The sequence below is a fragment of the Paroedura picta genome, chromosome 11, assembly GCF_049243985.1.
Source record: "Paroedura picta isolate Pp20150507F chromosome 11, Ppicta_v3.0, whole genome shotgun sequence".
NCBI classification, from domain to species: Eukaryota; Metazoa; Chordata; class Lepidosauria; order Squamata; family Gekkonidae; genus Paroedura; species Paroedura picta.
This window is the reverse complement of record NC_135379.1, coordinates 22,599,960-22,624,278: the sequence shown is the minus strand read 5'-3', so window position 1 is coordinate 22,624,278 and position 24,319 is coordinate 22,599,960. Positions and strand designations below refer to the sequence as shown.

Here is a 24,319-nt window from a genome sequence, read left to right as displayed (position 1 = left end):
AGCAAAAACTGTATACCATTTGCTCAAAAACAGATCTTTGCCCCCTAATGTCACTGAATTGCCTGTATCACTTCTGAGACATGTCAGCACATCCCGTTTATTTCCTGCTTCTCTCTCCATGCTTGGTAAGTGCCCCCCCCCCGATTTCTGAGAGCCCTAAAACAGGGAGAGAGGCTCCAAACCCTGGGGGGGGGGGGTCTCAGGCCCAAGTGGGGCTAGAAATCCTAATTGCAGTTGATCTGATGACAAAGATCAGTTCTGTTAGAAAAAATGGTTGCTTTGTACTTTTATCCCACTGAGGTCCTTCCCCTTCCTAAACTACACCCTCCTTGGGCTGCAACTCCAAATCTTCAGGAATTTCCCAACCTAGCGTAGACGAATGTACATCCTCTCATCCCACAACTGTTAAGTTCACTCAGAATACTCTAGTGAAAGACTTGGTCAAAACATTTTAGGAAATCCAAGTACATAATGTTAACATAAGCACTGATGTTTATTGAGTCTATTGGATTTAACCATGTTTTTGTTAAAGTGAAACTCTGTAATTTGGTAAATCTTGCTGTTTACCTGTGGACATTAAGAATCTGGTGAATGACTGAACACTCAAACTGATATATTCACCTAACAGTGATTTTCAACATTCCTTATTGTATGTCCCCCAAAAGGGAAAGACATATCTGTTTTTGGACTTTGGTTTGGATCCATCCAGTTTTTTCATTGAGTCTCACCTCATTCCTCTCCCATCTACAGCCCCCAATCTGCATGCTGGTCTCATGATCCCCAGCAGAATCCTTTTGTTGGTCAAAATGGGAGGTCCCCTCCTCCCTTTTCCACCAGCAGAAAAAACTGATTGGATCCAACCCATCCCCAAAATTCATTTAGGATTGTTGATATTTACAAGTGAATTTTGGTCTTCCAGTGTCATATAGTTATTATATGTTTGTTTCTTGATTGTGTCCTACAGGAAGTATCTTAAAATAATATCATGCTGGGGTATAGAAGTACAACAGAGAAGGTCAGAGAAATGAACAGAATTCTTTGGTAAGAATTGCTTTTTCATTTACATTATATTGAGCTGGTTGTTTGTAAAGAACTCTCTCAGATCAGCTGTTCCTTTAAAGTTGATGCTCCCACCCAGACTTCTAGACCTGGCCAAATGCCTAACCACTCTGCATTAACTTGGACTAATATAATATGACTAAAGGACCATGAAAGATCCAGATGCAAAGTGCCCTGATCTACACCAAGACAAATTAATTCTTTAAAAGATGCTCTCCTTTAACAAAAAAATGTATTTTCCAGTTAATATTTGTGCATAGTTTATTTATTCTGCAGTGTATTGTTGCTGTGCTGTATACGGTAAGACAACATAATTTCAAAATAGTTTATCTTGGTAAAAGAAAAGCAAATGGAACCTGAAATTAAAAGCTGTCATATTTTTAAAATTTGGGTGTCACAGATCCTCTGTCTTTGGAGAAAGATTGAATGAATTATTTCAAAGTCTGGAGTGGAGTTTAGCAATAGTACTTAAATCGGAATGTGGTTTAATAAGTAGCAGGAATTGTTTGTTGTAATGTGATCTTCAAGCAGCAAGAATTTTTGGACAAATTTGCTATGATTTTTAGAAATAAGTATGTTTCAGAAATCCCTGGTAATCCAGAAAGTGATAAATGGGCCAAGCAGGAATATTAGCATTTTTGGCTAATTTTATGGATAATTTTATGGATAATTTTGTAGATACATTGCTAGAATTGATTAAAAATGGTTGTGGTCACATTTAATTTTATTTCTAATATATATGTGATATAACATTAAGAGAAATGCATGAGAATCCTCATTATTATGTACAGAAATATGCAGTTTAAAGATACTCTCACACGGACACCCACGTTGTCTTTCTATATTAGGGGTGCCAGAAAAGTAATCTCAGTAGAATGTAGTTTGGATTTAGGCAGAGAAATTCTCAAGTCAGTCTTGTACATCTGCCAGAGCCAGCTACCAATACAGTAGTTTATATAGAGAAAGATATAACTAAGCAGTATTTATGTATGTTTAAAGTGCAAGAGATAACATGGTGATCAATATGCCATCTTTGAAACATGTTCTAATAGATGCCAGAACCATAGCAGCAAACCTACTGCATTGAAGAAATATCTGTACCTTTCATGTATTAATGTTTTAATTAAAAACCTGTTAAAATTAAGTAATCCAGTTAACAAAGTTGTCCTACATTAACTTGTATCATGCTTATACAGGTTTGCTGGTATGTATATTAAAATAGCTTTTTTTTTTGTATGAACAGGAGCAGTGAGCAATCTTTGGATTTTGGATCCCAGTCACTATGTGGAAAAAACATTTTGTCTTTTCCCTTTTTGTTTTGGCCATTGCTACAAATTGCATCGCATATGGACAAACCAGAAGAAAGGGACAAAGGCCAAGTTCTCTGCTAGCAAGACAAGACAATCTTCAGGGTAAAGCCGTTTTCCTAGAATTCACTGTATGAAATGTTTCCAAGCCTAGTGGAATAATTTCTGCGGAAATGGAAAGCTAATATATAAGCATTTTGTATCGCTGGTAATAAGTCCTGGATTCTCTGGGGTTGCATGTTTCCCATCAATACTGGACGACAAGGAGCTTTATTATTCTCTCCTAAATGGGCATCTCTTTGTACATAAGGAAACTGAACAGAAATTTTGCATGGAATGTGCTGTTCAAAACTCTATAAAAGACGACCATAATGGTTGGAAGACATCCAGATTGCTAGACAGTCCAACATGTAGGATACAATATAGTACTGTTTATGTAGGGTTGAAATGAGGTACTGATCTGTTAGGTCTTCAGTTCCTGGGTTGGGACTTTCAGACAGGTCCCCATCTGCTAGATCATAAGCCACCTCAAGGACTGACTTTTTTTTTTGGCTCCTTTTGGAAGAATCTGCTTGTCATGCACATGCCAGAACACTATGCTTCCTGCCTGTCTTTGTATGCATGATGAGAGGAGCAGCAGTATGGCAATGTATGATTATCCAGCAGTGGAGATTTCTTTTTAGCACCAACCGGCTCCAAAACCTCTCTGCTCATGTAAGCTCTCCCTTGCATTCTCAGGCCCAAACTAGACGGTTGGGTTTTTAATGAGATGGGTAACCATAGCCATGCAACTGCAGCGGGAATGGCTTTTAAAAATTAAAAGAGATCCCCCTAATAGCTTGGAATACCACCCCAGTTTTGCAGGAGTCCCCCCCCCCCCATTGTTGCTCTTCCATGTGCACAGAATACTCCACATGGTACAGCAGAAACAGGGAAATTACTCCCACCAACATTGTTTCAACATGGGGAAACCAGTTGGAGAAAAGGCAGGAACCATTCTTCCCCCCTGGGCAGTGTTCCAAACCCATTTTGGCACTGCTTCCTTGGCTGTACTCTGCCACTCCACTTGGCCAAATAAAGAATCTTCCTCCATCCCAGGAAAATGCCCTTCATCAGAAGAAGCTCTTCTTTACTTATTCCTCATGGAATGCCATCCTCCAAGTGGGCCCTGGAGATCCCCTGAATTACATCTCTTCTCCAGACTGCAGAGATGTCCCCCTGGATAAAATGGGTGCATTGGAGGATGGGCTCTATGTACCCTGTCCTCCCCAGGTTCAATCCCCAAATGTTCAGGAGTTTCCCAACATGAATGTGGCAACTCTAGACCCCATCCCCTACCAGTAGCTAGGGGGAGGGGAGCCTGGCAATGCTAGATCCACAGTGGCTTATACTCTACCACTCCATTATGCAAAGTTTGAAGCTCTACGACTGGAAGAAAAGTTACTTAGGATACTGCCAACTGTTCTGAGCAGAGTAGTAGGATAAACCCTGCTGTTTTAACATCAAACCAAGCAGAATGTATGAACCAGGGGTTATCTCCCCTGAAACCTATTGCTGCATAAAGATGCTGCGATGAACCCTCATTTAATTTTAGAAAAATAACTGAAACAATTATTGCTATATTCATGCATCTGGCTGTGTTAACACTAGCCTCACCTTATTGGGTTTGATTCTGATTAGTTAAAGCGAATTACACAGCTGACTTCTATAGATTCTTCTGGACTTGTGCGGTGTATGAGATTTATTGAATGCATGAGGGGTAGGAACTGAGGCAGAGTTGGGTATGAGCAGCTAAGGACAACATCTGTGCACACACCCATGAGGGAATTTGTTGTGGCTTGCTCCGCCAGTTAAATTACATCATATTGGAGACTGTCCCTCATGTACCATTAAGTAGACCTGCTTAAGCATTGTATCCTAATGTTAATTAGTTCTCTTGTTTATCTGCTTCTGTTGGATCCTTTCATTTGTTTATTCAAGCAGGTTTGATCATCTGTAATGTCTTGTCCTCCTACAGATTCCACGTGCTTCATTGATATCCTCTTTATCCTGGACACTTCTGAAAGTGCCAGAGGGGACCTTTTTCAGAACCAGAAAGATTTTGTCAGCCTCTTAAGTGACAAAGTTTTCCGCCTGAGGCCCACTCGAGTTCAAAGGTACGATATCCGGCTGGCAATCATGCAATTCAGCAGCTCAGTCATTATTGACCATCACTTTCGATCCTGGAGAGGCCTCCCGAACTTTAAGCAAACCTTCTCTAGGATGTCCTTTATTGGACATGGCACCTACACCTATTATGCTATTTCCAATGCTACTCACCTTTTCCAAACAGAAGGACGGGAAAAAAGTATCAAAGTGGTTTTGTTAATGACTGACGGCATTGACCATCCAAACAGTCCTGGCATTCAGGGCATCTCGAATGATGCCAGAGCTCTTGGCATATCTTTCATTACCGTTGGCCTTTCTAATGTTGTTGATCGAGCCAAACTGCGGTTGATATCTGGTGATTCTCCTGGGATGCCTGTTCCGATCTTGGATGAGTTCAACCTTTCAGATAAAATCCGGGACCGGTTGGTAAGTGATATTTTGGGTAGTTTATTTATTTCCTTTACTAGGCCAAAATCTGTTGCACCCAGGGATGCAACAGGCGCTAGCAATGGGAGCCCACAATGGCTGTGCTGTTGCCCTACCTGACTGTGGTACTGGTGGTGTGGGCGAGTTTCCCAGTAGCTAGCTGGGCTGGTGGGTGACTAGAGCAGCAGGCTGGGTGCTGCGGGACCACTCTCCCCCATGGCTGGACAGGGCACTGCGGGACCGTTGTCCTCCAAGGCCTACCGGGCTGTAGTGTGGGCGGCGTTCCCGGCAGCCAGCTGGGCTGGCAGGTGGCTGGAGCAGCAGGCTGGGCAAGGCACCGTGGCATCGCTCTCCTCTGCAGCCAGGGAGCATCTGGCTGCGAGGCTGTGAGCGTGCCTCGCAGCCGGATTCTGGGGGCAGGTGCTCTAGGGGCCGACCCAATACGGGTGTGCCCAGACTTGCTGGGCATGCCTGGATTGGCCCATACAGCTGGAAGTGGTGTCTGGACACCCAGACATGTCCTGGACACTGCTCCTCCCATAGTGGATATGCCAAAATATTAGAGCCACTAATGGTTAAAGAAACTTTGCTTTTCTCCCTAGTGGCAACCCAAAACAACTTTCATTATGCTCCATTTTATCCTTACAACACCCTAGCAAGATAGGTTAGACTGAGCATGTATGACAGCCCAACGTCTCCCAGGAGGCTTCCATGCCAAAGTGGGGATTCAAAACTGAGCAAACAGGGCTGGGCTCTGAGCCTTGTCAGCTGCCACTGCCGCTCATTCTTTGAGGCTGCCCGTGCTCTCCATCTACTGGTGCGGTCCCTGGGGGCGGGACTACGGATGTCACGTCCATAGACTTCCATTTGAGGGACCGCGCCAGTAGATGTTTCCACATCAAAAACAGGACGTGATTGGGTCAGAAGCCAGATACATCTGAAATTGTAGAAAACAAAAGAGTTCCTAACGGAGTACAACAAGTGATAATGGTATATAGAGGCAAACATGTCAATAAATGGAAGCAAGTCTTCAGTGGACCTGAAGAATTCAAGGAAGAGAAATATTATGAAAAAACCCAAGATAAATAAATTCAGTCTAGTATTCATACAGAATTTGGGAATCTGGGTCAATAGTTATTGTTCCTGACTTCAGCTTTGTTTTCATGTATTTGCTAAATTTGTACTCTGCTTTCCAAAATGGTTTTTCCCAGCTGTTTCCAAACCATTACAAGTCCTAAGTACTGAAAACTAACATTGAATTCAAAATCCTGGCAGAACTAGAATGTTTCTGCCAATTTCCAAACCTGAGGCTGGCAGTGGTGTCAAAGGTACCCCTAGAGGGGTGGTTTTTAAGTTTAATGTATCTCCTCTTAGTTAGGTTGTGTTTCCTATTTCTTGATCATTTAGTTTACATTCAGAGCTAGATGACTGTACTGTAGGAGTTCTTTGGTGTGAAGTAATATTGGACTAGTTGCACAAACATTAGTATAACAAAAGCATTTGTAGCAGTAGAACTAATAATAGTGCAAATATGTCCGCCCCCCAAAAAAGAAGATTAGTTGTGGCATGTCAGAGGTACTATGCAGCAAATAGGGTTGCTGCAGGCTTTAAAGTGTTTCAGAAACCCGCAAGACCAGAGATGTTTGACCAGAGACGAGAATAGGACAGAAGCAAGGTACACTTGAATGGCATGAATGTATCTGCAATAGTGCTTTAAAACTGTTGCCTGTTCTAGTTAGGGTTGCCAACTCCAGGTTGGGAAATTTCTGGAGATTTGGGGGTAGAGCCTATGGAGGCCAGGGTTCGCAGAAGGGAAAGATGTCATTAGGATATAATCCATAAAGTTCATTCTCCAGAAAAGCCATGTCCTTCAGGGGAGTGGATCTCTATGATTTGGAGATCAGGTGTGATTCTGGGAGATTTCCAGGTCCCACCAAGATGTTGGCAACCCTCATTCCAGCCCGTATCCCATATAAAAGAGTGTTAACATGAAGTGGCATATCAAGTAAATATATATTTTTATTTCTTCTTTTTTCCAGGAAACTTTGTTTAATCAGAAGGTAAGTTTATCAGGTTTGGACTGTACCGTGGCATTCCATTAAGCTGTGATTTTCTATTGGGTGCTCAGAAATTTTCTGTACAAAAATAAGTTTGGTATGGGGGAAAGCATGTTCCCATGTATGAAATCATGTGATATTTTTTTTACATATAATTGTCAACATGATCCCTCCCGCCTTCTTGCATAGCAATTGATCTCTATCCCTCTAACTAAAGTAGTTGCAGAGCCAGCGTGGAAGTCTTTGGAAAATCGAGAAAGCTAAAAGTTCAATGGGCAATTGGCATCCCATTTGGCAGCAGATGGCTGTTTAAAGGCCATACCATGTTGGAGCTCTCTTATAAGATTTTTGATGTATTTTTGATTCTGAAAGCAGCTGTGGTGCCCCTGATTTGAACTGAGGTCGTAGCGCTGGGCTGGGAAAGGCCAAGACTTCCCCCACCACGCTGTTCTCAAGCTGAACCTACCACTTCCTGGTCTCCAGTAATCTCAGTACAGTATGAAGATAGGCATCCTATCTTTGCCCGTCTTCTTTCCCAACCAGGGCTGACTGCAGACCCAAAAAGAAGCTTTGATCAAGAAAATGGTCTGGGAGGGAAAATGAAGTCCGTTGAATTTTTCTCCAAACCATTGTTATCTTTACAGATCCAATGCAAAACTAGGTGCAAGGATACGAAGTATAGCTATCCAAAGAATAAAAAGATGCAGAGATTAATTAGTACATTGGATAAAAAGTATAGATTACAGATTTAAAAGGGTGTAACATTAAAAAGCGCATATTAACAACATGGCACAAAATTAAAAACATACTTCGAAGAAATCCTTGAAATTGAAGACACACAGAATCAAGAACCTGCAAAGTTTCAAGGTGCCCACCGCTGTGCCCCCCAATCTGAAATTATTTCCCTTGCAGCTGTTTTGTAGGATCAAAAGAACACAGTGAAAGGTCTGATTGTGTTGTGTTGTTTGGCCCTGAGCCTGGAATCACAACACCAGCAGATACATGAGTGGGCGATACAGCCTGACAAGGGTAAAATGCTTTGAGTAGCAAAAGATCAACAAGAACAGGCAGTGGAAACAGAAAGGAGGGTAAGAGGGCCAAGTGCAGTTGCAAGATTCATAGAGCTGCCAAACTCTAGGTGGTATTTGGAGATCTCCTGAGATGAGAATTGATCTCAAGGTGACAGAGGTCAGATTACCTGGACAAAAAATAGCTGCTTTGAAAGGTAGACTATGTGGCATTATATCCCACTGAACCCCAACCCCAACCCTCCTCAGGCTCCACTCCCATAATCTCCAGGAATTTCTCAGCCTGAAGATGGTAATCCTAGAGATTTGGGAGCTGATGCCTGGGGAGGATGGGGCTTGGGGAGGGGGCGGGTCATCTCAAGGAGGGTATAATGCCATAGAGTCCACCCTCCAAAGGAGCCATTTTATCCAGGGGAGCTTCCATGCCCCACCTAGAGGGGAGCCAAAAAGATTCCCTTCCCTAAAGTAGATCACTTAAGGCCAACTCTACAAGGAGAAGCATTTCTGTTTAAGAAACAATTGAGTAACCTGTACATAGGCCACATGTTTTGCTTTTGTGTCTTCTTGGTCAGAAGCATAAATGGGGAAGCCTGCAATTTCCTATAAACGGTGGACAGAAGGTTAATTTATAGAGTAGCATGAGTAAGCAAGCAGGGTTGTGCGCTGAACTCTTTCCCACCTGTGTTTCTTCCTTAAATTCTTCTCTCTAGTTGGGGTGGGGTATCTGAAACTGTATTGCTTTATAGCTATTCACAAGCAGAAAGACTTGCTGCTCCAAGTGGGTGTGGTTGAAGCCTAACATTTTGCACTAAAGTAGACCCCAGATTTCAAAGACAGCACTTACCACTGGCAACTAGCTGAGATCTAAGGAGATCTGATTAGGATGGCTTTGGACATATCTGAAAGTACCTAGTAGAGAGGGACTTACTGTGCTAATGATGGCACTGGAAAACTGTTAAATGTGTTAAAACTGTGACCCTCATTGGAGATCTGAAGCTCAGTTGCTGTTTTGTTGTGGCTGTTGTTCTTGTTAATGAACAAAAGTGCTGTGAGGTGGATCGCTGCGAACAGGAGCGCTGTGAATGCCAGAAGGGAGAGCCAGGACCCCCAGGACCTGCTGTAAGTATATTTTTGTTTGGCCTCCAAAATCTTTGCTTAAGATAAAACTGTCTCCAGTTTCTGTGGAACAAATTGAGATTCCTGTGGCACCTTTAAGACCAACAACGTTTGCATGTACACAAAAACTCACACCTTGAATAGGCATTATACATGCAAATGTGTGCGTCATAAATAACCTCTCCTTGGAATATTTTCAAGGCATAAGTAATATGTGAGTCCCCTTTTGTTAAAAAAAATCTTATGGTTGCTGCAGACATTCTTTGAGCCTAGTTGTGTTGAGCATGATGTCCATGAGCCGGTTACTTGAAATGCTGCTCCTAAATATCGGAATGCTGATCTTCAATCGTAATAAAGCTGTCTGAATAAAACTGTGTTGGTCTTAAAGGCGCCGCTGGACTCTAAATTTGTTCTGCGACTTCAGACCAACACGGCTCTCCACTTGAATCCATTTTCTGTGGTAAAGCTTAAAGTGGAATATATTGTTTATTTTAAATTTTAAAAATCACAAAGTATGTCGGGGGGAGGGAATGGTTTGCAGTGTGCTCAGAAAAGTTAGGAAAGCATTGAAGCTATAAGAAGGTGATTTAGACTCCTGTATGTCAGGGGTAGTCAACCAGTGGTCCTCCAGATGTCCATGGACTACAATTCCCATGAGCCCCTGCCAGCTGGCAGGGGCTCATGGGAATTGTAGTCCATGGGCATCTGGAGGACCACAGGTTGACTAACCCTGCTGTATGTACTTCCCCTCCCCTCAAGTCATCTTGCCTGTGTGGCCCCATATTCTGAAGCCAGTTTGCTATGTCAGAAAGAAAGAAAGAACGAAGCTCTTGGTTTCCAACATAGCTGAGGATCTGCAGCATTGGATCCCAACAATGGAGTGGAGACAGGGAAATATGTGGAAGACTATTCTACCAGAAAAGTAGAAGCAAAGTCATCCAACGAAAGCTGAATAGGAGCATTGTTGTATCTTATAGTAATGTGATTGGTATCTGTGCTATTCATGAGCACTATCTATTAGGGCTACCCACGGAGAAGATAAAGATCTCTGCATACTACAGGAACTCCCCAAGAGTTCAGACAAATAGGTTTTTGTTAATTAACCTGAAGGAGAAAGAAAAAAATATTTCTACCCAATGTGCTCATCAGAAACAAATACGTTTCAGAGCCTAGTCATACTTACATAGAGAATACAAGGTAAGACTACAGTTTATCATGAAAAAAATCTGTGGTGCCTGATTCAGGTCATGACTGTAGCATATATGAAAAGGAACATCAACATTCCCCTTGCACCATTAACCAGACATGGAATGGGGGTGAAAGGAGAGGAAACGCTATTTGGCTTCTTGGAGAATACGATGAACATCCATTGGGGTTTCTCCAATGGGACAGGTGGCACACTGCCAAGACTGTTGCAGGTAGAAAAATGGGGAAGGGGGTTTGAAGACACTCCTCCTCATGTGCCACATGTAGTTTCTGAACTGGACAGTGGGCAATGAGGAATTGAAAACCTGCACCTCCGTGTGTGCTACATAGGTCATGCAAGATGAAGTCCTGGGACCCAATCTGTGGACTCCATAATGTGTGAATTGGAGTATCAATCGGAGGAAAGATGGGAATAAGCCTACTTGAGAGTTAGAGAATTCTATTTTGGGCTATTTTGGGAGGGGGGTGGGATTTACTAATTGATCTCCTCTACATGTCCACCTAGTCTATTAGATTTGTGATAGAAACAATAAGATTTCTCTTATTATTTCTGTGATCATTTAATAACTCCTGCCATCCAAGTACTTTCAAAACATTGGCCATATATTCTTATTGTTACAAAGATTTCTCTCTCTTTGTTTTATCCAAGGGATACCATGGTGAAAGAGGGCAGAAGGGTGAACGAGGCTCTAAAGGAGAAAAGGTAAATGAACAGAAGGTCCCCCCAATAATACAGGATTTTTAAATGCTGTGTTCTAGTACAAGCAGAAATCTATGAAAATGCGTAGTATTTTGGGGGGACAGTAAAGGTAGACAGAACTGTTCATCAGCTGATTAAATGGGTCAGCCTGCTGCTGCTGAACTAATGACTTGTGAGAATTAGGCTGTCCTAAGAATCTCTGAGCTTTTCAGGAGACCTAGGCAGGCTCTGGGATTTGGGATCTCTTTCAGAGGCCTTGGGACCTGCTTCAGTCCTCAGTGTTATCTTTGCTGCCCCTCCCACCCTGTTTTCCCAATGGAAGATCCAACACTCCCCTCAGCCGTTTGAAGGCTCCTCTTCCCTCAAATGGCTCACCCTTTCTCCCTTGTGCCTAGAGCTTGTTCCCAGAGCATCTACATGATCCCATATGTCTCATTTTCTCCAAATCTGCTTCCTTCGCTATGGAAACCGTCAATTATATGTGACTGGAGAGAACACACGTTGACCCCTCTCTCCTTTGGGTGTCCCTGTTATGCTAAACACTGGCTTCTAAGCCATTTGCCCTCTGTAAAGAGCCATGCACACTGATGGAACTCAGTACATAGTATCACAATCCAAGTTGGGCTTTGTAGGAGGGCAGATGTAATAGAAAAACAATCATGTATTTATAACATAAAATGCAAATTCTCATTGGTTTATTCTTCCTTTCTAGGGCGAGTCTGTAAAAGGTGACTCTGGAGAAAAAGGTTCTGAGGTACAAAGAAGTTGACTATTGTGGACTAGCTTACAGCACACAGAGTTATATTTTTGGATTCTCACCAAAGATATTCTCTGTCTTTTTGAACTGCCCTTCTTCTCTTGATGCCACTGGCCACTGTGTTCTTATGTCACCAGCAGGGCTTTGCAATCAAGAGGGTCACAACGTTTTGGGCTGCCATAATCTTGATTTTACATATTAATGATATTCATTTGCATTGATCAAGGATTACTGGAAGACCTTAACATTGGCATTGTAAAGGCAGCAACTAACTTTTGTTAAATCAGACAGTCATGGGTTCCTGGAAGCCTTTGAATGACATTTAATAATTCTCTTGTTTGAGCAACTTCAGACAGATGCCATCTGTTCTAATACACTGGACATATAGGGCACATGGGTGCAAGATGGGTCTATTTGCATTGATTTCAGATGGTTTCTTCACAAGTAGGTATAAACACACATCCATGATTGCCCCAGCCTTCTTTCTTCGGTGTTTAAACTTTAATGTAAACAATTTCACGCCCTTGTACATTTTGATAGTTGGAACCAAGTTGGGCCTTCATTCCTTTGCTTACGATTAGCTCGATAGTTCAAAATTAATGGAGATTTCCATGTACATAAAACTTGGTGCTTAGATCAAATACACACAAAACTCTGGAAAGAGATCCATTATTTTAACAACAATTCTTTTCATTGTAATTTTTAACCCCGGTTTAACTCTTCTGGTTACTATTGCCCATTTTGTTCTGATTAAAGAGCCTGAAATATTCTTTATGTTCATATTTAACTAGACAAAATCAAATAACTTTATTATTATTATCATCATTATCTTGCAAACAGGGAAGTCCTGGCTTAATGGGAGAAAAGGTAAGATTGTCATTAAGTGATTCATTGACACATTATTAGGTAGGGTATTTCAAATTGTAATGAGAAGTTTACACTATAATTATTAGGTATGGATTGTCAAGTCACAGTAGAATGGAACAGGATTAAAGTAGCAGAGGTTGAGTAACAGCCTTAAGTTCAAGGGTCTTTGGTACCATCAGCTTCTGTATTCTGATAGCAGGTAATTGCTATGTCACAATCTGATCTGATACTGATTTCTAAGTTATGCATCATCTTATGTTGCACTGCATCTTGGATCCTGAATGTTATTCACAAAGAATGTGACAGCCAGGCCTATGTACTGGAAGCATCACCATTTCTGATGACATAAATGTATTTTTAGTTGTTATAATAAATATTTCTGTAAAAATATCATTATAAAACCATGCCAACCATATGTATATTTTTGTAGGGTAACAAAGGAGACTGCGGGATACCAGGCGTAAAAGGAGACAGAGTAAGTTGAAAAATAGTATCAGTTGATTATTGCTACTAAACAAGTGTCTGTTTTGCTCATGTTCTGAATTTGTACTAACATGAAATGGCCAAGGGTGACTAAGGAACAAATAGTTATGGTCACAGAAACAGATCCGATGATGTGAGAACTTTCCACTTATACAAAACTATTGACAGTGCATATTGGGAGGACAGTTGTTTTGTATCTTGAAAGCTTGTGTACTCTTCTGGAAAGAAAAACTGATTCAGGAGGAAACAGTAGATCAATTTGATTTTTGAGACCAACCAGATGACAGGTACATTTTTATCCTGCCATGCCTCTTGGCTCAAGATCTTGTTTCCAGTGCAGTCTGAAAGACAGAGGACTATGAGTATGGTATGCTCCCTCTTCCTACATTTGCTTCTAGGTTTTGCAGAATTTTGTATTGATTCCAAAAATTCTGCGAAATGTGTTTGATCAGTGTGACAAAGGATGCATGCACGATACAGGCAAGCCTAGATTCTATTGGACTGCTTTCGACTCTGAAAAATTGTCAGCCAGTGTCAACAGCAAGGAATACCATCCCGTGAGGATAAACTTGGCTCTTATGGGCAGCCTTTTGGGTTGTGGTCAAAGCTACAGGACCACCCAAAATACACTTATTGGGCGATGGTGTGGTTTGCTAAAAAGGAATCAGCGTGAACTGTCAAAATGGTTAGCCTGCACATCCACAGTGTAAATTTACACTAGCAGCCTATAATGGAAGTAGGGGATCCTATGAAATGTGTGTGTGCTAAGATAAAAGGAAAGGAAAGAGCAGCTGGCAGGAAAATTGGACTTAGAAGCCATATGCCAAGATTGCAGAAATGTAAAGAAAGAGCTTGTCTGTCACTCAGTTTTTATTAAGGACAAGGATGGAAAAGAAATTAGACATCTGTAAAGGATTAGAAGCCATAATGGATTAAGCACTTGAAGAGACTGAACAGTACAGGGTTTCTCATCACCCACAGGATTCCCACTTGCAAAAGAAGATGAAAAGACCGTGGCCAAACATGAATCAAGAATGTTTTCGCAGAATGGCAAAGATCATGCCAATGGAAAATAGCTAGACATGGGGCACGATTTGCAGAAATACAGACTAAAAGATTGGGAGCACAGTCTCAGTATTCAGAAGTGCATCTTCAATCTGGACAGATGGGCATAGCAATATAACGGATGGCCCTGTTGTATGTCCTGGCACAGCTTCATTCTTTCTATCTAATAAAAAAAGATTGATTTACAGCCTGGAGCGCAGCAGTGTTTACTGGCATTTCCTACTGCTCAGAAGTCTGGGTATCTCTAAAGGCCAATCAGCACACTGTAATAGTTCACAGGGCAAATAACTGCTGATTGCTTGAATCCATTTCGGATATGGATGCACTAGATGAGTCTACAGAGAACGAGCTCAAGATTATGTATCCCTATTAATAGTTTTGTTGTCTTGGTGATGGAACTGCCTGCGTTTTTTTTCAAGTAGCAAGCAGAAATGAGTAAAGGAGAAAATGTGCCTCATCCCCTCCCCCATTCCAGAGGACCAAGAGAAAGGCATCCACAACAATCCACGCATCTCTGCCCTTGCCTCCCTATCTGCTTTTCCCATGAAGTGTTTGGGTCTGGGATGGAAGAAATATTCTCCTATGGAGTTTGGAGGTTGCACAAAAGATATGGCGCCCAATTTGGTGGGTGTTTACTTAGGGTGAGATCAGGTGTGGTGCTGGAACAAGTATTTTGCTAATAGAAATTACAGTCACTGGGGGGTGAGGGTGAGGGTGGGCACTGAGTTTCCAAGTGAGGATGTATAGGATTGCAGCCAAAATTCCTATGGGAAATGGGATGGGAAAGAAAATATCTTATATACTGTTTGTAAATGAATGAATGAATTTCATCCATAGTTATTCCTTTTTCCGGTGAACCTATTTTTAAACAGGTTTAGTGGTCGTGATTTCTGCCAAGAGGTTCCAGAAATTTTAATTTCCTAGGGGTGTTATGAATTCTGATAACAGCCTGATGACAAAAATTCCCATATCCATCATGGCAACTGAGCTAGTTTTGATTTCGAAGTGTGGCATACTGGGATAGGCTGCAGCTTCAAAACGACCCAGAAACATGCTGAACCAAGCAGCACTGCCTGAGTGCTACTATAAAACTATATGATTGAATGAGAGGTTTTTTTTTACTTATACAATTCTGTGATTTCATTTGCACAGGGGCAGGAAGGCCCATTTGGCCCGAAGGGACCGAGAGGCCTTCAGGTAAGTCTGTTTAATACTAGAGACTCTCCCAGAGCTAATTGGCTATGTCTGGACTGTATTATTTTCAGAGTCCTGTGATGTCGTGTGTGTGGGGGGGAATCTATGATGACTGGATCAGATTTCCCACTATTTTCAAAAGCTGCTGTAAGGGAGTCCAAGGTGGCTTATAGATGGAGTTCTAGGGGGAGACAAGATTTATCCCTCCCCACTATGTTGTTTCCCTAATTTAAACAACCATCCCTTTGCAAGAAGGAAGAATCCCCTTTTCCCCTGCTGTGGAGCCAGAAGCAGCTTTGAGAAAGGAAAATTTAACTCAGGAAAAATAGCACCAGGGAAAATGATTTTTCAAAAAAACAAAACATAAACACCCTTTCATTTAGCATTGTTCTTCTGATCTTCTTCAAAGATATGTGGCTGTTTGAAGTCAAAATAAAAACAGAGGGCGATCCAGTCATGTATCTCCTGGATCCCATGTAGTTGAGTCCTCCTTTGGTGGTATCTGCATGGGGGCGATTCCCTGTTTCCTCCCTTTGATTTCCTCTCCTGTTGATCATACCCTTCCTCCATCCTGTCTCCAGGAGGCATTTTGCCTTTATTGTTATTGCTAGCCAAGATACTACTATAGTGTATCTCTATAGCAGTATAACTACTACTGACTGTTCAAAAATAGCAAAAAACTCACCTGTGGTGATGGTGGGGGCAGGGATGGCGGGCATGAGGAGAAATGGTGCTGGATGTAGATGTAGGTAAGGAGAAGAAGAAATCTGCACTCTCCACTTCACACTTTCCCCAAATTTGTTTTGGATATGAAGTTGTAGGGAAGATTCTACCAAAGTAGGTTTGCGTAAAGTTGCGGTAGAGTGGGATAAAATCTAGGAGGGGGATAACAGGACAGTATTGTGTGGAAGCCCCCCAAAGAATGACTACAGTTTGAGGCAGGACAAGAGCTCCATGTGGAACCAACCTTTGAGATGCATTTCTATTAGTACGGGTGTGGGGGCAAGTGATTTCAAAGGCTAAGTGTCAGACTTAAAAATTTGGCTCTCTAATTGCCACCGGCCTCCCTGTCCAAAGGGGCATGGGCAGCAGTGCTTTCAAGAGGCTCATAATCGGTGAGCTGGCAAGTAGAGATGGCCCCTCACTGGCTCTGAGTCATGTGCCTAGGCAGCCAGTGCATTCTTCAGCACAAGGGTGACTGATAATATCAATCCATATTCATGATATTATATCAACCCATGTTCATGATGGCATGTTCCTATTTAGCAGCATGCTGAACATTGGATGAGGGGAACAAAGGACCAGAGAGGGCCTGTTGCTCTGCTTGCTGGCTTCTTGGAGGCATCAGGCCTTCCTCCACCAGAAGACAGATGCTGGGCTTGAGGGTTCAGTACCAGAGTGCTCTTGCTTGCTAGCATGAGGACTTTCGTATCCTAGGAATTTAGTCAACTGTGGGGTTTGTGCTGTCACGTTCTCGGGCCTTCCAGCTGGCCTCCTGTTACTTTGTTTTGAAATTATGGCTCTCAAGGGGAACCTCCTTTCATTTTCTTGGTTCTTGTCACTTACTCAAAAGGTCACCATCTTGTCCTGCACCACAGTGTGTAGCTTGAAGCAGAACTGTGAGAACATTTTTTTGCCTTTCTCAGTGGAACTGTTGACCCCCCCACCTCCCAATTCCTTCATCTTTGAGCCAGCAGGGAAATGTCTAAGATTTCTCCATAAATGTTTTCCGGTGACTGAGAGGAGTTCTCAGGGTAGACAGCCTTATGCCACAGGAAAATCCTGTTCATACCTCAGGGGAAACCGAAACTGGATTTTCTCAGTGCTTTGAACAACTTATTCTAGCATCTTATGTTATTATATGGTTGCATCCTAGCCAAGATTTAGGTTCTAGTTTAATTATCTATGATATATTGATTAGCCGTAGATCGGCTTCATCTTTGATTGACGCAGGTTCAGTTTCAGCTCCAAATCTATAACATCTTTGCTCCAAATCTATTTACAAAAAAATCTTGGTCAACTTCCAGGGTATATGTAAAGTACTAGCATATTCTGAATGGGTTTTGTGACTTGCTGGTATCAAGCTTTGGAAATTGTTTCAAAGTGTTTCAAAATTGGTGCTGTTTCCTAGAGTAGCGATCCCCAACCTGTGGGCCGCAGACCACATGTGGTCCGTTGACTAATTGGAGGTGAGCCACTCAGGGTTCCCATTGATTTGTCATTGTCATGAGTTAAAATTTCCATGAAAATAAAATGTTCCTTATGTTCATTGTTGTGGCGTGTCTGTATCTTATTTTGAAGGGATGTTTAAACATTGCCATAGCGATCAGAGAGCGTTACGGCAGTGGTTGAGAGTAGAGGAGTAAACTCCCCCCCCCACTGGGCCTCAGTAAAATTGTCAAGCGTCGAGTGGTCCCCGGTGATAAAAAGGTTGGGGACCACTGCCCTAGAGCCTTCTTCTCACACCGTAACCTCAAAGGAGGTGAACTGCCCTTTAGTTGCAAATTAATTGTCTAAGGATAGGCAGCAGAGTCTTTCTACTGTGCCCTGGCGTCTCTCTGACTGCAGATGTAGTATTGTTTTCATATCAGTCTGATGTTTTATGATAGCCATAATGCCTAGTCATGAGTAAAACATGCAGTGACAGTGGAATCATATTAGTGCAATGCGATGCAGTTTCTAGACCCATTGAAATCAATAGGTTTAGAATGGATTAACTAAGCGTAGGATTCATGTGATAATCGGGGAGCTTTTTGTTTCCCATTCATTGAAGGGTCTCCCAATGTGTGCTTGCTTTTCAGTAATGCAGAATGGGAGGGAAAATGTGCAAACAAACTGGAGGGACTGAAAGATGCAACATAGATGCTCCACTTTTGAAATCAACTTCAGAAATGTTCATAGAGAATCTGGAATTTATAAGGGGTGGAATGACATTCCTGAACAATAAAGGAGCAGAAACCCATTCATTCCTGGGTTTGGAGATTACTTTTGTTATGAACTTTACCTTTTGCTTCCATGTCATAATTTCATTTTAAAGTGTGTAGATAAGTGAATTATGTTGAAAGGGAGGCTTGTTAGGAAAGTAGGATGGAATTAAAAACCACGGATGAAAAATTAGTGCACAGATACTGGATCCTAGTTTTTTAGAAGGATTCACTTACAATTGTAGAGGTTGTGTTTTGTTATTGTAACTGCACAAAGTCATTATTTAAGCGTCCATTGGGAAAAATCATGCATTGCCTTTGATATTTTGTTTAAGGGAATTGCCGGCCCTCCAGGTGAGCCTGGTCCAAAAGGTATTCAAGGAAAAAAGGTAAGATATGCATGCTTTGTAATTTTATATGAGGTCTAACAAAGTGCAGAGCTACTGTCAAAAGAGAGAGAACTGGAAAATTCCATGTGCATATGAATCATTTAGCAATTATTTACATGCCTAGATGTTTTTCTATGGCTAAAATACAACACGCAAAGCTTGCTATTGATAATCCATACCCGAGGCAAGATGCAACATGTTAATTTTAATGAACCCATGCTTCAGTTTTTGAAAACCACTGCATCCCTCTCACTTTGTTTTCTTTTAGTGAATTCAGCTGTGTCAGTTGAGACCTTCTGTCTTTCAGTGGGTTGATGATCTGTTTGTAGAAGCTCCACCTATTACTGTGTACAGATGCCAGACTTTGCTGCATCTGGCAGAAGATGGAAGTTAAACCACCCAAACTCTTGCATTGAAGCCATGAGCATTGGCAAATGGTGTGTTTCAGTTCAAAGGGAAACTTTTTCAGCTGCAGACCAGAAATTATTGTACTTGTAGAACAGAGTTAAATAAAGGAATAATTCTGCTTAATAGAGTAGCCATGAAACATGGAGCAATAGAGAGAGTCTGTTAAGTGTTAATGATTGCCAGTCGGGGCCCAGAGGATACCTGCACAGGTCAGGGGCTAGAGCAGCTGTTAGAACAAATAGGGCCTATCCAAATTAATATAACATGGTGGAGGTTCACTGCAGGTTGAAAAGTAATGAGGATCCAGTGGCCATCTGCTGAAGGTGACCCAAGGCCAAGGCCCTTCAACATGACCCAGTAGCCTCCATACTGGGGTTTATTCATTTATTAAACTATACCCTGCCCCTCTCGACAAGTCGGCTCGGGGTGGCTTACAAATAAAAGGCCTTTACAATAATAAATACAATAAAAACACTAAAATCAACACATACCCCTATTAAAACATAACAATCAAACTACACAAATGACAAAGCAAGGCAGATAGTGGACAAAAAACCAAAAACAACTCCCCAATTCCCATCCCACTACCCGTATCATGCCATTAACAGCTTATGATGGAAGAACAGGCAGCCAGATGTCATACGGCGGGACCCACAGATCTATCAATCAGCCCTGGTTGCCTTAAAGTTATAGAGTACTATTGTTTAACATGCATGTTTTCATTGGGAAGCTAATTTTGTGGATGATAGCATTGTTTTGTAATTTATTTTACGGAACGTATAGCATCTTTCTCCCTGTTTATGCCCTCAGACTGAATAAACTGTAACCCAAACAGGTAGATAAGTTGGTACCCTTGGCACCATCTTACCCCTGTCACTGCTAATGCAGAGTCACCGCTAATATAGATTTGTGACATCACAATAGAGTATACTGCAGATAAAGCACATCATTTCTGCTGATGAGCTGGGTTTGATTCTGGCAAGCCGGGTTTGATTTCCTCCTCCTTCCCCACGTGTAACCAGCTGGGTGACCTTGGGCTCTCCACAGCACTGAGAAAGCTGTTCTGACCAAGCAGTGATATCAGGGCTCTCTCAGCCTCACCCACCTCACAGGGTGTCTGTTATGGGGAGAGGAAAGGGAAGGCGACTGTAAGCCGCTTTGCGACTCCTTCTGGTAGAGAAAAAGCGGCACAAAGAATCCAACTCTTTTTCTTCTTCTTCTGAAATGGCATCAGCTCTTTTAATAAATTTAATGCAAGCTATGTTAGATCAGTTAAAATGTGCAATTTACTGGCCACAAGAAGCCTTACACATCCCCTAAAATATTTTACATTCTTTGTAAAGCTTTTTTGTTTTCTTACCCGGCAGAGTTGCAAACAGGTTTTGAAGTTCTCTCTGAATTTGAAAAGATGTTTGCAATATAACAAATGGAAGTTGTTGTTGGTAATGAATTCAGGAGTCCCCTCCCCTCTCACCTAATACTGGCACCCTATCATGTTTATTATTATTATGCTGCTGTTCTGTATTTGAACATTTGACAGCTAAACATTTAGCCATAGAATGCATGGTGTTAATAACACCACATTACAGTTGACTGTCAAGTCCTTAGGAGTCTAATGAATGCAGCTTCTGTTGCCTTAAATGTGGGTGTGTATTGTGTGAAACATCTTGGCTGTGTTTCTGAGGCAACCAGAACATTTGAAGACACACAGGAACTGCATTATATGTGGAAAATGTTTGGGACACGAAACAATTTTGGAATCTTGGCCTCCTTTGCATTTTTCCCTTGCTTTTTTAAAAAGTTCTTTGTTTGCCATCTTTTTATAAAGCAATTTTTCAGTCTTTCAGCCGGGAAAGGGGGAAAAAAAAGGGGGGGGGAATAAATGCAAATATCCTTCCTTTGTAGACTTTTCATGTTTGCCTGAATATAATGTATTACTGTAAACTCCTATCCGGTATTTGCTGTTTTGCTTGCTCTTGTGTGTACAGAACATACACTTGTATTTGTGCAACCGATAATCAATCAGCAGACACATGCACAAACTGTGTTTGTATGGAAAGGGAAAGGTTAATGTTTATTGGTGTGCATCCTAGAATTCCCAAGCTAAAAATTGCTGCTTCATTGCCATGATTTTTCAGAATGGTTACCCAGATCTGAGATTCTTAGGCATTATGATTCCTCTCCAAAAAAATCCGTGTAGTGTTTCATGTTTGGGTGTTTAACATCAGCAGCAGGCAGCTTGTTTTATTTTGATTCTCTTAATTTCCTAGGCAGTGGCCCAGAGAAGGCAGAGCTGCAGTTTGGGCTCATTCCATCTCCTTCCTCCCTCCTTCGCATAGGCAGGTTCCTACTCCGCAAGTAGGATTGATGGAGGCACCTGTTAAGGAGTCCATAGAATTGGACCCCTCAGTTTGGGTACCATCTTGTTGTAGTGATTAAGAGTGGCAGCTTCTAATCTGGCGAGCCGCATTTGATTCCCTACTCCTCCACATCAGCCAGCTAAGTGATCTTGGCTAGTCACAGTCCTGTCAGAGCTCTCTCAGCCCCACCTACCTCACAGGGTGTCTGCTGTGAGGAGAGGAATACCACCACCCTCCCATAACATGCACCATCATTGTTGGAAAATGGTGCTTTTGTTGGAAAAATGGATTGATGTTTGCTATGTGAGAAACATCAGATTACTGAATCCAGTTCAAGAATGGGAACCTCTTTTAAAAAAAAAACTCATATACTGTCCACTTGTGAAGGTTATAAACAGTTCCAAGCATATTAAGCAGAAGTTGACCAAGCAGAGCCTTGACAGCAAGCTTGGCTATATGAGGGAGGGAGATCAGAGTGGAAACTATGACTTCAAGATCCACTGAAGCTCCGTTTCTCCCCAACCAGCCGACATGGCTCCTCACTGCCACCATCAAGCCAAGGGGAATCTTTCCCCTTTGCTTGCTCCCCAGCCTTGCAGCCCCAAAGGTGGCCCTGGGTAAGTCCAGATGCAGTCCTTGAGCATTTTCTTCATGGAGACTGATAGCCGCCGTATTTATTAGTCTGATGAAGACAGACCACAGGTTTTTGCTTAACAAAGTCAATTTGGCTCTGAAGGATATGGCAGACTCTATCTGCCTAATATTTGCTTATTCTCAGTTAAGACTTGGCAAGCCTTTATTTATGTTTGATTAACTCCATTGTTTACTCTTTCTATTTGAAACTGCACAATGGAAGCCAACTCTTTTTAATTAGCCTGATCCAGACTGAGGCTTGCATCTCCACATTATTTAAATTTCAGAAGGAAGAACTTGCTTGGGAGGAAATTACCCAATAAAATGAGTGGTTGTTTACAACTCAATAAATACCCATTCAGCTAGAAAAGGTCAGTGCATTTCTCCTACAAGTTCTCTGATAGATAGACATTGTGGCCTCTCTAAATTCTGTTGTATTCTGTTTATACAAAGATAGTTCAGCTTCTCTTTTTTTTAATGAAGTTTCCAGACTCTTATGAATGAACTCGAAGTCTGGCAGTTATTTATATGATGGCCACTCTTTCCAAGAGTTTAAATAATCATTCTGTTCTGAACATAAGGCCAGTAGAGTAAGTCACTTTCCATGGAAGATGTTTCTGTTGTTGTATAGCTGAAATAATGGCAGAATTAATGGGGCCCTGCAGAAGCTATGGCTGGTTTTTCAATGGGAGTACAAATATGGCATGCAGAAATGCTGTTGCATAGCATTTTCATTAAGGACAGAAAGAAAAAAAAATTCCATTCTCATGATGCAAGCGTGCATTTATAGCCACAGATGTTCCCACGCTTACAAAGTTAAATTTTGCAGTGGCTGATATTCTGTGACAATAGTAAACTTTGCACATCAATATAATTAATGCAGATTTGTAAGTTTTGTGCCAATTTGTTTAACTTGCATTCCTTATTGGAAGTAAGCCCCACTGCACAGACTTGAATAGGATTCTGTGTAGACTTGTTTAGGATTGCTTTTGTAGTTACCTGATCACACACGTTCCAAGGAGTGGGTAGGGCTGGACTTTTTCATTTGCTCATTTGTTTGTTATACTTAACAATATGTGTTGTTATTTTCAGTTTTCTCTAAGTGGCCACAAGGACTAGAAGCATAGTGTCAAAATATGAAATCTTATCATTCTGTGGTTTCTGATTTTGTGCATGGGGGAAGCCAGGTTGTCACCCACATGTCATATTTAAAATGTAGATGTTTACTTTAAAGCAACTTACTAAAGGGGAAGGACCCATGCTCTTTACAGAAATACTTGTTGTTACACTTATTTCAGCTTAATGCAGAAAAATGTTCATGGTGACATATATGCTAACTGTAAGAATCCAGTGGTTACTTGAAAGAGGCTAATTGAGTGTGTTTTATACAGTTGAGAAGAATCTTCTGAAATTATTTGACCTTCATGGGCTGCCCTTTGCATTCCACTCAGGCATACATGCATAGAGACCTACCCCCCACCCCAAGCAAGAACAAACCAGTGTTTATATTAGGAAATATTCTATTGGGTCGAACATTCTTGGAAAAATCTATGAAACAGAACATCCATGTGGAATACAGGAAGCCCACTTAACAAGGAATTTGCCAAATCCAATATCAAGTGATTATCTTATGTCAACAGAGAGATTTGGGGTGTTGGCTTAAGGGGAATAGTCTGACGAGGACTATATTTATGGTTTAGATCCTAATATCATAGTGGTGCTGAAGAAAATTCTAATAAATTGTACCAAGCCAAAAATAGGGTTTTGGTTTCTTCCTTCCTTCCTTCCTTCCTTCCTTCCTTCCTTCCTTCCTTCCTTCCTTCCTTCCTTCCTTCCTTCCTTCCTTCCTTCCTTTTGCTCCCACCGATTAAAAGTTCTGCTTCAGTCATTTAGCAAATATTTGGAGCATAAAAAGTCCTTGAAGGGGAATCCCATTTGGTTGGGCTGAGCTAATAATTTCAAGACCATGAGATGTATCAACCTATACAGGAGACTGCCTGTTGCAGCTCTATATGAATTAGCAATACAGTTTATATCCATTATCCATAACCTGAAACATTTATCATACAAAACTTTAAAACCCATTTGAGATGTGTGTTAATTAATAACTTCATTTTGTTCATAGGTAGAATTTTTGGAATGTGGTATCTTTAGTTACATTAAAAATGATCTCTTCTTTTTAGAATAAAAAG

At 41.5% G+C, this 24,319-nt stretch overlaps 1 protein-coding gene across 3 annotated transcripts in view; it reads left to right on the top strand.

Moving 5' to 3' along the window:
- The first annotated feature begins 924 nt into the window (after positions 1-924).
- Positions 925-24,319, top strand: part of COL28A1 (collagen type XXVIII alpha 1 chain) — a 62,773-nt gene continuing 39,378 nt past the window's right edge. The window contains exons 1-11 of one of the 3 annotated variants that reach the window (XM_077304787.1): positions 925-1,041; positions 2,303-2,471; positions 4,384-4,940; positions 6,980-7,000; positions 9,070-9,144; positions 10,997-11,050; positions 11,760-11,801; positions 12,645-12,671; positions 13,102-13,146; positions 15,372-15,416; positions 18,673-18,726. In XM_077304787.1, coding sequence (XP_077160902.1) covers positions 2,342-2,471; positions 4,384-4,940; positions 6,980-7,000; positions 9,070-9,144; positions 10,997-11,050; positions 11,760-11,801; positions 12,645-12,671; positions 13,102-13,146; positions 15,372-15,416; positions 18,673-18,726 — 1,050 coding nt within the window. In that variant the 5' untranslated portion in view covers positions 925-1,041; positions 2,303-2,341. Of the gene's footprint in view, positions 1,042-1,100; positions 1,360-2,302; positions 2,472-4,383; positions 4,941-6,979; positions 7,001-9,069; positions 9,145-10,996; positions 11,051-11,759; positions 11,802-12,644; positions 12,672-13,101; positions 13,147-15,371; positions 15,417-18,672; positions 18,727-24,319 lie in introns of those variants that run through there. The other 2 variants (XM_077304786.1, XM_077304788.1) reach the window with 2 other exon arrangements.